Genomic DNA, 17,328 nt, shown 5'->3' on the forward strand with positions numbered 1-17,328 from the left:
AAGTAAGTAAAATTCACAAAATTACTCTTAACGTACACAAGTACGTTAGCAAAATAGAAACAGGTAGTCTCCTATTAGAATTTGAGTCTGACATCATTATGATTATTTCGTGCAGTTCGTGATTTTCTTAGGTCGCAGTCAGTTATTAAGTTCGACCAATCGATCTATATAGAGCTATGAATTAACTATACATTTCCGTAAGAATTAGAAGGAATCATAACTGGTAGTGGTAAATATATAATTTTACTCACATCACAATCGATTTTGTTAAGAAAAAGAGGAGCAAAGAGATATAAATATATATATGAATTGGCTTGCGTTGGATACTGAAAAATCCATTTGTGCAGATCATTCTCTTTTAAATAATGTATTATGTTTCACTCTTAAGTTAACGATGTGTACATAGAGACTTGTTTTGGATACTGAAAAACCCATTTGTGCAGAACATTCTCTTTTTAATATTAATGATGTACATCAAAGCAGGCAAACGTCATCTGTTCTGTGCTGTGTTTGTAAAACAAAGAGAAAATTTAACTAAGCTATATAGCTTAACTTATGTACTTCTCGCTGAGTATCTATGGATTAGATCTATGTTGTGATCATGAAGCTACAAAGAAAGCACAGGTTGCACGGACTCTACGGACCAACGCAAGACTTCCGAAGAGTTAACTTTCTTTATTCGGCAAAGCTCGGCTGATTCCGTCTGTGCATGCGGTATGGATTTGCCGTAGTGTGGTATTTGATCCTCCATATTAAGGCGTTTTCTGTTTCTTATGTTTTTTAGCTCACCTGAACCGAAGGTTCAAGTGAGCTTTTCTGATCACCCGTTGTCCGTCGTCCGTCCGTCCGTCCGTCCGTCTGTCTGTCCGTCCGTCTGTAAACTTTTCACATTTTCAACTTCTTCTCAAAAACCACTGGGCCAAATTTAACCAAATTTGGTACAAAGCATCCTTATGGAAAGGGGATTATAAATTGTTAAAATAAAGGGCACAGCCCTTTTCAAAAGGGAGATAATTGCGAAACAGTGAGTATAGGGTGCATGTCTTTAAAAATCTTCTTCTCAAGAACCACAGCACCAGAAATGCCAATATTTACACAAAAGCTTGTATATATAGTGAAGATTCTAAATTGTAAAAACCGTGACCCTCGGACCAAAACTGGGGCCCCAGGCGGGGTTCAAAGTTTAACATAGAAATACATAGGAAAATGTTTAAAAAATCTTCTTCTCAAGAACCACTGCACCAGAAATGCCAATATTTACACAAAAGCTTGTATATATAGTGAAGATTCTAAATTGTAAAAATCGTGACCCTCGGACCAAAACTGGGGCCCCAGGCGGGGTTCAAAGTTTAATATATATAGAAATACATAGGAAAATGTTTAAAAAATCTTCTTCTCAAGAACCACTGCACCAGAAATGCCAATATTTACACAAAAGCTTGTATACATAGTGAATATTCTAAATTGTAAAAATCGTGACCCTCGGACCAAAACTGGGGCCCCAGGCGGGGTTCAAAGTTTAACATAGAAATACATAGGAAAATGTTTAAAAAATCTTCTTCTCAAGAACCACTGCACCAGGAATGCCAATATTTACACAAAAGCTTATATACAAAGTGAAAATTCTAAATTGTAAAAACCGTGACCCTCGGACCAAAACTGGGGCCCCAGGCGGGGTTTAAAGTTTAACATAGAAATACATAGGAAAATGTTTAAAAAATCTTCTTCTCAAGAACCACTGCACCAGAAATGCTAATATTTACACAAAAGCTTGTATATATAGTGAAGATTCTAAATTGTAAAAATCGTGACCCTCGGACCAAAACTTGGGCCCCAGGTGGGGTTCAAAGTTTAACATAGAAATACATAGGAAAATGTTTAAAAAATCTTCTTCTCAAGAACCACTGCACCAGAAATGCCAATACATACACAAAAGCTTGTATATATAGTGAAGATTCTAAATTGTAAAAATCGTGACCCTCGGACCAAAACTGGGGCCCCAGGCGGGGTTCAAAGTTTAACATATATAGAAATACATAGGAAAATGTTTAAAAAATCTTCTTCTCAAGAACCACTGCACCAGAAATGCCAATATTTACACAAAAGCTTGTATACATAGTGAATATTCTTAATTGTAAAAATCGTGACCCTCGGACCAAAACTGGGGCCCCAGGCGGGGTTCAAAGTTTAACATAGAAATACATAGGAAAATGTTTAAAAAATCTTCTTCTCAAGAACCACTGCACCAGAAATGCCAATATTTACACAAAAGCTTGTATGTATAATGAAGATTCTAAATTGTAAAAATCGTGACCCTCGGACCAAAACTGGGGCCCCAGGCGGGGATCAAAATTTAACATAGAACTACATATGAAAAATGTTTAAAAATTTTCTTCTCAAGGACCACTTCACCAAAAATGCCAATACATACACAAAAGGTTGTATATATAGTGAAGATTGTAAAAATCGTGACCCCCGAACAAAAGTGGGGCCCCAGGAGGGGTTTAGATTTTAACATATATAGGAAAATGTTTTAAAATCTTCTCAAGGACCATCGTGCAACTGTTTGGGATATTACTATGCATACATGTACATCCTTAAATAATGTAGATTCAAAAAATTGTAACTCCCGGACAATTGATGGGCACCAAGAGGGGTTCAAAATTTAAACATTTTAAAAAACAAAGGAAAAGTTTAAAAATTTTCTTCTCAAGAACTACAATGTTTTAGTTAGTGGAATATCTATGCATGCATCCTTCGCTTATGTAGATTCCTAATTCGTAAAATCGTGACCCCCGGACCAATAATGGGGCCCCAAGATGGGGTCAAAGTTTATTATAGAAATATAAAGGTAACAGGTTAAAAAATCTTCTTCTCGAGAACTACAATGCTTCAATTTGTGAGATTACTATCATGCATACAACCTTGGATAATGAAGGTTCGACAGTTTTGAAATAGTGACACCTGGACTAATACTAGGGACCCAAGATGGGTTTAAAGTTAAATGTAGAAGTACCGGTATATATGGAAAATGTTTAAAAATCTTCTTTTCGAGAACTACAATGCATCAATTTGTCAGATAACTACGTAAGCACCCTCAAATAGTGTAGATTCGAAATTATAAAAGCCGTGACCTCAATCTAATACTGGGGCCCCAAGAGGTGTTCAAAGTTTAGCATAGAAATATAGAGGGAAAATGTTGAAAAATCTTTTTCTAGGGAACTATAATGCTTCAGCTTGTGAGATAACTATGCAAGCATCCTTAAATAATGTAGATTCCAAATAATTAAAACTTTAGCACTGGACTAATACTGTGGCCCCAAAAGGGGTTCAAAGTTTAACATAGAAAGATATATTGAAAATGTTTTTAAAAAGTTCTTCTCGAGAACTATAATGCTACAGTTTGTGAGATTACTATGCAAGGATCCTCAAATTGTGTAAACTCTAATGTTCTGTACAGTCTGAGAGTTATTCCTCATGAAGTGGAACTCTTCTACGTTCAGTTTTTCAGGTTGTGTACGTGCGGTCCCACCGCAGTGCTACACATTTTCATTCCTATGTTACTATTTATGTTGTTCAAGCCAACCAAAAACCTCGGACCATTACTGGGTCCCCAGAAAGGGGTTCAATGTTTAAAATAGAAAAAGCATATGCTACGAAATGTAATTTTACAAGGAACTGCTGTTCAGGTGAGCGATGTGGCCCATGGGCCTCTTGTTTTGTTTTGCAATGTTCGCTCCTTTCATATAAATCGCATAAAACACAAAACAAGTATTTTATAGTTTGAATGAACCACCAAAACAACCATCAAATTAACCATTCTTCCTCGGGCTTCGCAATTTGTATGGTAGACGTACACTGATCTCCTCTAGCAATTCTCTACAAAACACGTTTCAAAAACAGTATTTGCTACCAAGCGAATACGGTACAGACAGTTTATTTAATGTATCTAGGATGGAAAAGAATATATTCATCTTAAGTTACTCAGAATTTTCATTTAATGTATTTAGGATGGAAAATAATAGTTACTCAGAATTTTGAGCACATGTTCATGTTGAACACTTATTCTAATTCAGTAATTACTGAATTAGACCGAATAAAAAGTTCTCCCATAATGTAAGATAAATAATCACCGTGCATTTTGCTATAGAAAAGAATCTATATAAACTTGATATAGGAAATCGAATAGAAAATGTCGATTTATACGTGTACCGTTGCACCAAGTTACCGTACAGGATAATTAAAGACACCAGATGCGTCGCATAAGTTAATCTGCATGGTTGCTCTAGTAAATCGAAATTAAGAAGGCGTAAACTTAATAGAACTTTTAAAAAATCTATTTAATGCTTTCGTGATCATATGTACGAATAACCCATTTGCGATATGGATACATGAATGTACCTATCTTGTTTTCATCTATTTCAGTTGCTGGCAAAGGATGTATACCGCGCGTTACAAATATCTACTGAAGCGTTCCTTTGTCAACATACGATTGTAAAGACTCGTATTTCGTTTTTCATTCCTTAAATTACTGCTTGGGTCGCTTTAAACCGATTTCAATATGACAAGCAGAGGAAATAACTGCTGAAAAAAAATCAAAACAAGAGATGCACCGTGGAGTTTCGTTTCAGAAACACTTGGATAGACTGCAACAAAGAACCTGGAATTTAAAATTACAACGACAGCAAAACACTATAGCCAGTGCCGAAAGAGACAGTTTTGCCATTCCTGGGCATCGTTTCACTCCGAACGGAAGCATTAATTTTGATGATGCAGAAAAAGCTTGCCAATCGAAAACCACTTGGGATCTCCTGAGATCCTCTCTGATTCTGAATGCTTGCTCGGTGGAAACGTTCGCGAAACATAATTACCAGGTAAGTATTTTAGATTTTCTTTAAAAATTCGGTTGAAAGGCTGCATATATTTGCTCGTCAAACTTTGAAAAGTTATCTATAAAATTTCAATGTCAAAGTAATTTTAAGATACCTTGTAATTTCTTGTAAATGCAATTATTAACCCCCCCCCCCCCCAACAAGAATAGAAAATATATGTGCTGCTTTAGATATATAATTTCCAAAATCTTGATTAGATGTAGTAATTGTTATCATTTTAGACCATCTATTGTAATAAATGTACATCTCAAGTTGTCGCATGACATTTATAATGTACGTACTATATAGGATACAACTTCTCTAACCCATCCTATGGCGGTTATTCGCCTTAAGGTGAACAATCGCCAGAAGTTCAAGCGTTGTCACGTTTATAAATATTGCGAACGCTGTTGCGAAAGCGGTTTAAATTAACTTTCAATCATTAATACAGTTCTACTTTCTTTATGTAAATTCAGAGTAATTATGCTTTTACATCTCATGATTTACAGATGGGCTGATTATTTAAAATGCTTGAAAGCATTATACCAAGTTCTAACCTATTTAGTTTTCACCCCACTTTCTGGAAAAAAAATGCTTTAACTGGGGAAGAGACATTGATGACAAATCAAGCGACACCACAGTAATGTTTACATTGGAAAAGATGCCCAAGTCCGATGAGAAGAGTTATACACAAGCGTAGCATTACCAACCTTGCGTACTTTATATGTAACTAAATCTCATGCTTATGTTCACTACACGTCTTTTTCGCTAGATAGTATTCAATGCCCGTTTTAAACTGTAAAAATGATATTTTCTTTGGTTATCATACAATCCATAGATGATTGCACCAATCTTATACAATTTTTTTGGCATGAAAAAAATGACTTGATACTGTAAGAAAGCACACCAATGGTATATAAACCGTAATGCTTTCATATCATCCTTTCAAAATTCTCCAGATTTTGTCATGGACTCGCAGATTGATGGGGAGGTCCGTTTTCAACGCCATGATGCGCCCCACGGTCTACAAACAGTTCGTAGGGGGAGACGACTTTCCGTCATTCCAAGTAACAGTCAGTCGTCTGCAAACCGCAGGGGTGAGACCCCTCGTCATGGTGACCTTGGAAGAAGACGTCAAAGATGACGGACCGTAAGCAGAGAGAGAGAGAGAGAGAGAGAGAGAGAGAGAGGTCACGGATGGATGAAGGAGATCATACATGTATACCGGTTTATGAGATTGTTACATCACAAGATACCCCATTCTAGCTTTGCAACAACTTACCTGGGCTGTACGTATATTTTCAGCACCCATATAGGCTACTATACACACTTAAATTCTTTGTAAATATCAACATTCTGTGACCACGCATAGTCTCCGATTTTCTTCAAGACCCCATATTTCCTTAGCAACGGCAGTTTCAAGATGTTGAGTAAAGTTTAGATATATTTGATATAACAGTTTGGCATTTATCCTACAGATAACAACAAAGAATGGTTCTAAGTTTTGTTTAAAGGTCATATGAAACGATTTTTAACACTATGATTTTCTTTCATGAATATAAAGCTCGGTATAAACAAATGTTAAAATACATGATGGAAGATTTTTTTGCCTTTGCATGACTGAGAAATAACCGTGAAAACTGAGCACCTGAAAAAATTCTTGCCCGCTTATCGTTCTTGATTTTGTGGATTTATGACGTCACAAAGACCCACCGATGTAAACAATGCATTAAAACTAGTGTAATTTTACAGTATTTTATCGATTAAATTTTAGTAATTTTTGCATATATGAACGTGTCTTTCTTTTCAAATGAGATCATTTGATTTCGTAGTAGCCTACAGATGACTTAGTTTTAATTGGTCGTTAATGAATAAATCTAATATCAGCTTCTCACAAAAGTAAAATCATGATGAAGATCCCGTACTGGAGTGGAAATTTAACGAAAAAATGCTCCATCATTAACAGATGATTAATGAATTATCCTTATCCTTTTGAAATAGAAACATCATTTTCTTCTTCGGTACGTATGATGATGGAGCTACATTTAAAGGGAATTAAAGCATTTAAATTGTTTGATTTATTTTGTCACATAAAAAAGTATAAGGCAGGCCAATGACAATGTTTGAGGCATTGTGTACATAGTTTGTATTTAAGAGTTGCTATAAAATGCCGCAAAATTATTCTTAAATTTTATTTCGAAATAATATAAATTTCTGACTTATTGATATATATATGTAGCAATATCTTTAGTTAATACTTTGTGTACATGTGTATTAACGTTTTATTAAATTAGATCGCGGAAATATGGCATTTAAGGATTTAGAAATGTATCGGTAAAATAAATCGGTTGTTTGATAAAAATATTTGTGAACGAATGTGAAGATAATCAACAGATTTTATTAAGAACAAGCATCAATAATGATAAAAAAAACGAAAGAAAACATTGCGAAAGAAAGTGAGATAAAAGGGATCGGTGAGTAAACACCGCACATACACGTTTTAAAATCAAAACACCGCACATTCAAGTACACGCGTACGTTTCAAAAACAAAACATTTGAAGAAATTTCTCTTAGACTAATAATAATTAAATGGTAACATATTTGTGAATTTGAAAGTGAAACAAACAATATAATCGTGAAGCGAATGAGGCACAATGAGGCCTACAAGTTGTTTAGAAAAAAAATCTTAATGAATTGCATGAACGTGCAAATGGGAAAAAACGATCAGATTTATTTTTGAATTTGTCAATTTCATTAAAAAGATCAAAATAAAACATATAAATATGCTTATATTAAAATTATATTATACTTGCATGTGGATCTATGAAGAAAATCATTTATTCTCCCTGCAGTCTCGAAACTGAATATCATTATGTACGTACACGCTATTACATGTAAATAAAAACGCACACGATTTCATTTCTTGAGAGAAAAAATACTGACGTGGTTGATTATTGTATAATTATACAAGTTTTTATATAAAATAGTATTTTTTTTCTTTTAAAATGCTGCAAAATGACATGGATATTTGTATTCACAACATAGCTTTATAAGGCGATTGGGTCTTACTGACGTCATAAGCAAGGGAGGTAAGCCGCGTAAGTCAATGTTCCTTTTCCCGATTAAGTAATTTTGATCGACTGTGGCGCTCACATTTTGCATGAAATATCCAAAAAACAATGTCAGTCTTATTAAATAGGCACTTATGAACTCATTCCCGTATATAACTCAATATGGTCAGGATATCGTTTCATATGACCTTTAAAACAAGGAGTTTTGCTTAAAAGAAAAACTATGATTTTCACAATTTTTTCTTATTCTTAACTGCATTACCATAGCAACAGACATGTGTCAAATTTTCAAATTTACTAGTATATTTAAAATACAGCTATAAATTTATGAGTTTGGTTTAATAATAACATCTATTTTGTTTTTAAAAATACGAAAAATCATGTTTTAAAAATGATTTTCAGTTACCATGGTAACATTTTGTAGATTTTTATTTGCCAAGAAATATTATTTCATAATTAAAAATTGACGATATAGTTCATTTAATATTTTATATTTCATCACTAAGATAAGCTGCACTTTCTTTTCGTATTACTGAGATTATTGTATAATAACCTTTGTGTATCAATTATTTTACAGTGACGCTGACGAGCTTTTTGATAGAAACCTTAAAACCATGATAGACTGCATGGAAATGACAGCATCACTCGGAAGCCAGAACCCGATGATGCAAATCAAACCGTCTGGACTTTTCCCTCTTGCCTTATGTGTTTGTATTGAAATTACATTGTATATCCAAAATTCTCCTGATATAAACCACTATTTTACGACTTTATATAAATCATATAATAAATTTGTTAATAGAAATCTATTTCCACTGAAGTTCCATTTCCAAGTTCTCAACCGGAAATGGTGGAGAAAATAGCAAATTCGATAGAAACATCCAAAGAGGTAAGACGGGCGTTCTTTTAACAACAATCAATTTGTGAGACTTTTATCTTTCGTTACCATAACAACTATATGTTTTTTGACAAAGTAAAATAATATTTTGAATAAAATACTTTTTACAAATGAATAGGTAACGGAATTGGGAAAACTTTCAACGACGGAAATTGGAGAACTTAACAAAGCTTTAAACAGAATAAATCAAATTTGTGAGGTAAGCTAGAATGTATTTTGCATACGAGCGTACATGTATTTTGCGACATTCTAGTATTTTTGATGAATTGTATGTAATTTTATACTAATAATATTGTTTCAGGTTGCCATGAAGAGAAAGCTAATGATTATGGTAGATGCCGAGTACACTTATTTGAATCCTTGTCTGAACTTGTTAACCCTGGCTATGATGCTTCACAGTAATCGCTCCGAACCACTCGTAGCCTACACTTACCAAAATTATCTTAAGGTTAGAATCGTCATATTGCATATTCGAATAGATTTCATTTGATTGCTTTCCATGACACGGCATTTTTTTTTTTATCTTTTTTTCCGCCAGGAAACCCCAAACATTCTCTTGAAGGACATCGAGCTTGCAAGGACACATGGCGTTACGTTTGGTGCAAAGCTCGTGCGTGGGGCCTACATCTACAAAGAGAGAGCTTTAGCCAAGGAGAAAGGATACCCAGATCCCGTTTGTGAAACTTTCGAGAAAACGACCGAAAACTACAACCGTTCAATGGACATCATGATGGAGAAAGTCGTAGAGCATCCTGGGAAATTCTGCGTAACTATTGCATCTCACAACGAGGACACGGTCAAAAGAGGGACGAACAAGTGAGTACTTAGTATTTGGCCGTCACAGGAATAGTAAAATAATCATCTTGTTAACACTATATTCTGTTAACTTGACCTTTCCTTTTCATAGACATATAAAGACATCATTTGGCCTGTAGAGTGTTCGTATAGTAACCCAGCAGAGAAGGTGACGTGTGCAAGGAGAGGAACTCATTTTAATATCTCCTTAACATTTTATTAAGATGACCTCAATGGAAACTAATTAGGTTTTTTGAATTTTCTAACAAGTCTTCCTATATAGATTGAAGTAAACTGTTTTAATCGTATATAGTTTGTTTTGTTGTTTAAGAGGCAATTGATCGAACACCTATATATTTTAGTTTGAAATAGACGAATCTTGTGAACATGCAGCTTTAATAATAAAGAATAAGTTCATGATATTACGGTATTGGTTTTCTGTAATTGGCATTTCAGGATGGCTGAACTGGGCATATCAGGAAGAAGTTTAGACCAGAAAGTGTTCTTTGCACAATTGTATGGAATGTCCGACTTCATTTCGATGTCTTTAGGTATAAAATATTAAAGAATTCTGTAATCTCCAGACGTAGATATATTTCTTGTAGTTTTTCAAAATTCCAACCAAATTCTTATTTTGTTGGAAAGTAGGACTTTCCTGGCGTCTAATAATTTTACAATACAATTTATTTCAGGCCAGGCAGGCTACATGACGTACAAATCCATTCCCTATGGCACTATTGATGAGGCTCTTCCATACCTTTCTCGAAGACTGAATGAAAATAGTTCCATACTGGGCGGAGTCAGAAGAGAACGCGAAATCATCCGCGCGGCCCTCGGTCGTCGTTTGTTTTCACCCACCAACTTAATGAAGCGATGACCGATATTCATACGTTTCCTTTTTTATATTTTTATATTCATTTTTATTGATCAAAATGTTGTTGTGTTGTTTTTCGTAAAAATCTTACTTTTTTTCCATATGAATAACAACAATTCTATGATAATTATTATTTGATACTTTTCCTCATTTATTATGAATAATACCATGGCTTCTATTTATTTTATTGTTGAAATGTTAAAATTGATATAATTGTATTTACAAATATTAAACAAAAATATACTGTAATTATATGTTTTATACGGTTGATGGTCATAATAAAAATTGTACATTCTATTAAGTCAAAATTGTAAATAAAATGATTACAATAATTTACTTTATTTTTTTTCTTCTCTTTTTCACATCAAAAACACGTCTATGTGTTAAATGTTCGTGTACCACATGTTAGTTAACGTACAGGATAATAAACGGACAACTGATGGTCCTATACTGTATACAGGGTTATTTTTGCCCTGCGTAATTTTCGCCATTCTACACTTGCAAAGAGTTTAAACTTCTCTTGAATTCGCCTAGACACAGTTGTGTTTTAAGAGTGACAATTTGAGACATTGGAATTTTCTTAGTCTAAATTCGCCCAAAGACAACGAGGGCGGGAGAGATGAAAATAAAATGGAGGCTAATATTTCCCAGCATACAGTAATTGAAGCTGGTTGCTCTAGTGAATTGATTTGGAAAAGGTATAAACCAACCAGACCTTTTTTTTTTTTTTAAAATATTTAATGCAAGCGTGTAGACATCCAACAATAATCAGTTTTGAAATGAATACATGTACGTTGTTTTGATATATTTCAGTTGCCAGCCAAGAATGTATACCGAGCGTTACAAATATCTACTGAAGCGTTCCTTTGTCAACATGAAATTGTATTGTATGCCTCCTATATCGTTTTTCATTCCTTAAATTACTGAACCTATTTAAACAAATTTCAATATGACAGACGGAATAAAATAACTGCTGAAAAAAACCAAAACAAGAGATGCAGCGCGGAGTTTCGTATCAGAAACTCTTGGATGGATTGCAACAAAGAACATGGAATTTACCATTTTACCGACAGCAAAACACTATAGCCAGTGGTGGAAGACACAGTTTCGCGATTCCTGGGCATCGTTTCACTCAGAACGAAACCATCAATTTTGATGATGCAGAAAAAGCTTGCCAATCGAAAACAACTTTGGAGCTTTTGAGATCCTCTCTGATTCTAAATGCTTGCTCGGTAGAAACATTTGTAAAACATAATTACAAGGTAAGTATTTTAGATTTTAAACAAAATCCGTTGAAGGAAAGGTACAATGTACATGTTTTGCTTATCAAATTTCGAAATGTAAACAATCTAATTTGATTAAATGATAATCATATTGTCAAAGTAATTCTGGAATATTTTGTCATTTTGAAATCACAAAATAGTAAGCCTACATGTACATGTATACCCCACACACCCACCCCCTTCCGAAAAAAGAAGAATTATTTCCGGGCTGCTTTATATATTAAAATTTCGAAAAATTGGTGTAAGCATAGTACATATGATATCTATTTAGTATTTGAAAATGTACATCTGAATCAACGCGACATACATACACCACAACAAACAATTTTAAGGTGAATAACCGTCGTTGGATAACTCTATTGCAGACGCTTTTTAAATTAATTATTGACAAATTATAAACTTACTTCAGGTCTTAATATAAAGCAATTCTATTTGCATCAAAACTGTCAGAGTCAAAATATAGTTGAACGACCCTGAAACTAAAACTGACACTGTATTTAGGTTCTGTACGTGTAACATAATCTTGAGCTAAAATAAATGTTTACTCTACAACAACTGACTGCTTCTCTTCACTTAGGAGGTTGGAACCTGAAATACCAGTAATGTCAATCACCCAAAAACCACTTGGATATAAAAATAGGGACCTAAAATGTTCTTTCTATATGTGACCCATATCACATGCATTTTTGGGAAATAAAGGGCCCCAAACAGAAATGATAATAATTTTTCTGAATTTTTTGCTAACTTTTTGGCATGGAAATTGATTATTTGAAGAAACCAAATATATATTGTTTGAACTATTAGTTGAAGACATGTAGTGACTATAAAAGTAATATCTAAGTCAAAGTTTAAAAGAATCATATAGTTTTTGAACACAGTCTCGAATTGCATAGTCTTACTCAGTTCTTTCAGAAGGAAAACGTATACTGTGGAATCATAAATGTTACTTTTCGAGGGGTTTAATTTTCGTGGATTATCAAATTTAACAAATCATGGGGATTTTCATGGATTTTTTGGTATAATAAATTAGATAATATTGTGATTCATATAAACCGATGGAAAAATATTGTAAATTCACAAAGAGGGGAATGAGTTACATGAAATCAACAAACATTGTGTCAGCACGATTTCCTTCATTGAACTGATACATTCATACTTATAGTACATATACAGTGTTATTATTAGCTATTCCTTTCAAAATTCTCCAGATTTTGTCATGGACTCGCCGATTGATGGGGAGGTCGGTTTTCAACGCCATGATGCGCCCCACGGTCTACAAACAGTTCGTAGGGGGAGACGACTTCACGTCATTCCAAGAAACAGTCAGTCGTCTGCAAACCGTAGGGGTGAGACCCCTCGTCATGGTGACCTTGGAAGAAGACGTCAAAGATGACGGACCGTAAGGAGAGAGAGAGAGAGAGAGAGAGAGAGAGAGAGAGAGAGAGAGAGAGTAGAATAACTTGGTAATTGATATCATGGTACTCTTACAAGGTTAAAATTTACCCCGTCTAAGGTTTGTAATTTGCCCAAGATGTAAACTTAATATAGTAGCTACACAAACTTCATGTGTAGGTTGGTTTCTAAAAGGATCAGCAGCGCACAAATATGTTTTTATTGTGCGAAAGAAAGTTATACATCAGGAAGAACAATTCTATGCTTTGAACTACTTCAGTTTGGTGTTTTTGCGTGGACGCTATCTTAAACTACGAGGCCTACGAGGTTCCATAATATTCTTAACTACATCGACATTATCCCAATATTTATAAATTCATTTAAACGTGTCATGATTGAGTAACAACTGTTTTGTTTTACAGTGACGCTGACCAGCTTTTTGATAGAAACCTTAAAATCATGAAAGATTGCATGGAAATGACAGCCGCACTCGGAAGCCAGAACCCCATGATGCAAATCAAACCGTCTGGACTTTTCCCTCTTGCCTTATGTGTTTGTATTCAAATTATGTTCAAAATTCTGCTGATATTAACAACTATTATTTTAATACGGCTTTATAAATCTTTAAAAAAAATTTCATAGAAATCTGTGTCTGCTGAAATTCCATTTCCAAGTTCTGAACCAGAAGTTGTGGAGAAAATAGCAAACTCGATGGAAACATCCAAAGAGGTAAACTAATACTAACAATAAACTACCCCCAAATTTTAATCTCTCAAAAGGATCAACAATTTTTATTTGCGAGGGTATAATCTTTTATAAACATTTTTTTCCATAAAAGGTGACGAAATTGGGTAATCTCTCAACGATAGAAATTGCACAGCTCAACAAAGCTTTAAACAGAATAAAACAAATTTGTAAGGTAAGATGTAATATGAACACGAAACAAGTGGAAACTAGGGTATTATACGGGCAATACATTTTGCATATTTTGCCCTATTCTAGTATCGTTAGTATATTCAGAACAAAACAATGAATATCATTAACAGGTTGCCATGGAGAGAAAGCTGATGATTCTGGTGGATGCCGAGTACACTTATCTGAATCCTTGTCTTAACTTATTAGCCCTGGCCATGATGCTTCACTGTAATGGTTCAGAGCCTCTCGTGACAAATACTTATCAAAATTATCTCAAGGTCAGGTTTGTTTTCATTCTTATTTTCACTTAATTTAATTTCAATGCATTCCAGGACACGAGAAAAACATTTCTCTTTTGTTTCCCTCCCCCAGGAAACTCCAAACATTCTCCTGAAAGACATCGAGCTTGCGCAGACGCATGGCGTTACGTTTGGTGCAAAACTCGTGCGTGGGGCCTACATCTACAAAGAAAGAGCTTTAGCCAGTGAGAAAGGATACCCAGACCCCGTCTGTGAAACTTTCGAGAAAACGACCAAAAACTACAACCGTTCAATGGACATCATGATGGAGAAAGTCGCAAAGCATCCTGGGAAATTCTGCGTAACTATTGCATCTCACAACGAGGACACGGTCAAAAGAGGGACGAACAAGTGAGTACTAAGTATTTTGCCTTCACAGGAATAGTTAGATAATCATCTTGTTAACAATATACTCTGTTAACTTAACTTTTCCTTTTCATAGACGTATAGAGACATCATTCGGCCTGTAGAGTGTTCGTTTAGTAAACCAACAGAGAAGGTGACGTGAGCACGCAATGGATATTTAGTATTATAAAGAACGGCAAAGCAGAATGAAAACGATTTTATTAAAGTTTCTTTATATTTCCTATTAGTTCTGTCATGTAACTTGAAGTGAATTGTTGAAAGCGTTTGTGATGTTGACAGTTGATCAAACAACCTTTATCATTTTTTAGCATGAAATAAATCATGTAAATCTCCAAATATAAAAAAATATATTCAAATCATGGTTTTTGGCTTATTGCAATTTAAGGATGGCTGAATTGGGAATACCAAGAAGTTCAGACCAGAGAGTTATCTTTGCACAATCATATGGAATGTCCGACTTCATTTCCTTGTCTTTGGGTAAATATTAATAAAATCTTTAATTCTAAGGCATCACATTTTATATACTTAGTAGTTTTTCAATTTTTGAATTTATCCTTTTCTGAATAATTTTAATTTTACAATATGATGTATTATAGGCCAAGCGGGCTACATGACGTACAAATCCATTCCCTATGGCACTATTGATGAGGCTCTTCCATACCTTTCTCGAAGACTTAATGAAAATAGTTCCATACTGGGCGGAGTCAGACGAGAACGTAAAATCATCCGCGCGGCCCTCGGTCGTCGTTTGTTCTCATTCAACTAATTAACAAAGCGATAAAAGTCAACACACAAGGCAAAAAAAAATCAATAATAATAATAAGTGGGAATATTCTGAAAAAGAATGACAATTTTCAATGTGTTACCTGCATCTAGGTAATTTATCAAATTATGTATATTTGATTTTGACCGAAATATATAATTATATACATGTATTTTAAAAATCCATATGAGATGTTTTGTATTCACAACACCATTTTGTGATTATTTGTAACGCATTTATACATTTTTAAAAAAGATTTATTTGGTTATTTTATTGTATTGTTATTGTATTTACAATTATTCAATATACAAAAATATTTGTACTTTTTTTTTTTAACGGTTTATGGTTATCTAAAAATATGTTAAACACTGGTACTCTATTAATGTTGTGAATAAAATAATTAAGACAATAATGCACCTTATTTTCTGTGTTAACTCACGGCTATTTGTGTTTAAACTTTGTAAAACGACTGCATGGTGACACGACATGCGACTTTTTTAGCTAAGATGAAAACTATGTTCAAATTTAACATGGGGAGTCTGCCGGATTATTTATTTGATATTATTCCTAACAAGCGGGAAAATATATCGCGATACAACACACGAAACAAGGATCATTATTAATGTTCCTAAGTGCAGTTTAGATTTACTTAAAAAATCATTTGTACCCAATACTGTCAATCAATGGAATTTACTAAATATAGAAGCCAGAACAGCCACCTCAATCAATTTGTTTTGCAAACATATGCCTAAAGTTACGAAACCCCCTATTTATTTTTCTTTAGGCAAACGCTGTACCAACATTATTCATACAAAGCTGAGACATAACTGTGTATTAACCTATGATCTTTGTAAACGTAATATTATAAATATGTGGTCAAACAGAAGATGTGTATCATTTCTTTTTTTCTTGTAAAATATATTCTAGAGCGAGAAACAACATGTTTATGTTAGATTTAGTCAATATTGATACTAATTTACTTTTATATGGCAACAACAACCTACCTTTACATATCAACAAAAGCTTTTTTTGCTTCTGTACAAAAGTTTCTAGACGAATCTTTGAGATTTAAACAATATTTCTTTGTGTATATCTGTATTATAATTTCTTTTGTTCTATATTCATATGCATGACAACTATTGTTATATTTAATGAGAGGAACTTGTAAGTTGTTAGAACTTGTTTCTGATCTTTTTGTTTAATCAATAAAATATGTTCAAAACAAAACTTTTTTCAAGCTCTAATTCGCAAAACATTGTTTTTCTACCACGAACGACGAATTTAAAAAGCATAGTTTTTTTTTTTTTTTTTTTTTTAATTATGCTTTATTAATAGCATAGTTAATTTTAACTTGCGTTGCGAGGAATGAAATCAATATCATTTCACAAAAAAGAGTGGTATTTTTTTTTACGCCGAGATGGCAATTCTGATTTGTAAGAAATACTTAGGAAGATGTTTGCATTGAACACAAAGTCTTCAAAGTTTTGACAAAAAAGCTAAAAATTAAGAAAAGTATTTATAAACTGACAATAAGAAGATTAAATGTCGATCTCAGTTCACATTATGAACACTAATAACGTACAAAAAAAAAATTGACAAAATGCATTCGACACTTTAGAGCGTTTATTGCTTAAACAATTTTTAATTCAAATTAATTTGATTAAAATTTCATATTTTAAAATCATTCGCTTTTATATATATATGCGCAATACAACAAGAGCTAAATGGGCCATGAATTGATATTTTCACTTTTTAATCTTAACCTTGAGACAGGTAAAATTTTTCAATGAAATATTATTT

The 17,328-nt window shown here is 33.6% G+C and overlaps 2 protein-coding genes across 3 annotated transcripts; both read left to right on the forward strand.

Annotated features, from left to right (window-relative positions):
• Window positions 1–4,345: 4,345 nt before the first annotated feature.
• On the forward strand, window positions 4,346–10,712 carry LOC105335584 (hydroxyproline dehydrogenase). Of its 2 annotated transcripts, none has more exons than XR_004603930.2 (9): window positions 4,346–4,874; window positions 5,831–6,021; window positions 8,521–8,650; window positions 8,746–8,832; window positions 8,960–9,040; window positions 9,143–9,289; window positions 9,380–9,657; window positions 9,749–9,884; window positions 10,093–10,173. XR_004603930.2 is itself a non-coding variant. In XM_011439539.4 (9 exons), exons 1-9 carry the CDS (start codon window positions 4,608–4,610, stop codon window positions 10,511–10,513), a joined length of 1,461 nt encoding a protein of 486 aa, XP_011437841.3. In that variant the 5' UTR covers window positions 4,359–4,607; the 3' UTR covers window positions 10,514–10,712. The 2 variants fall into 2 exon arrangements, 1 of the variants encoding a protein (XP_011437841.3); XM_011439539.4 differs by lacking the exon at window positions 9,749–9,884 and adding an exon at window positions 10,329–10,712 and having other exon boundaries at window positions 4,359–4,874; window positions 10,093–10,187.
• Window positions 10,713–11,382: 670 nt separating this feature from the next.
• Window positions 11,383–15,711, forward strand: LOC117680326 (hydroxyproline dehydrogenase-like). The gene is made up of 9 exons (XM_011439538.4): window positions 11,383–11,772; window positions 13,002–13,192; window positions 13,608–13,737; window positions 13,828–13,914; window positions 14,024–14,104; window positions 14,232–14,378; window positions 14,473–14,750; window positions 15,151–15,242; window positions 15,362–15,711. The coding sequence occupies exons 1-9, from the start codon at window positions 11,506–11,508 to the stop codon at window positions 15,529–15,531; spliced, it is 1,443 nt and encodes a 480-aa protein (XP_011437840.3). The 5' UTR covers window positions 11,383–11,505; the 3' UTR covers window positions 15,532–15,711.
• The last annotated feature ends 1,617 nt before the right edge of the window (window positions 15,712–17,328 follow it).

This window comes from Magallana gigas, chromosome 3 (genome assembly GCF_963853765.1).
Source record: "Magallana gigas chromosome 3, xbMagGiga1.1, whole genome shotgun sequence".
NCBI lineage: Eukaryota > Metazoa > Mollusca > Bivalvia > Ostreida > Ostreidae > Magallana > Magallana gigas.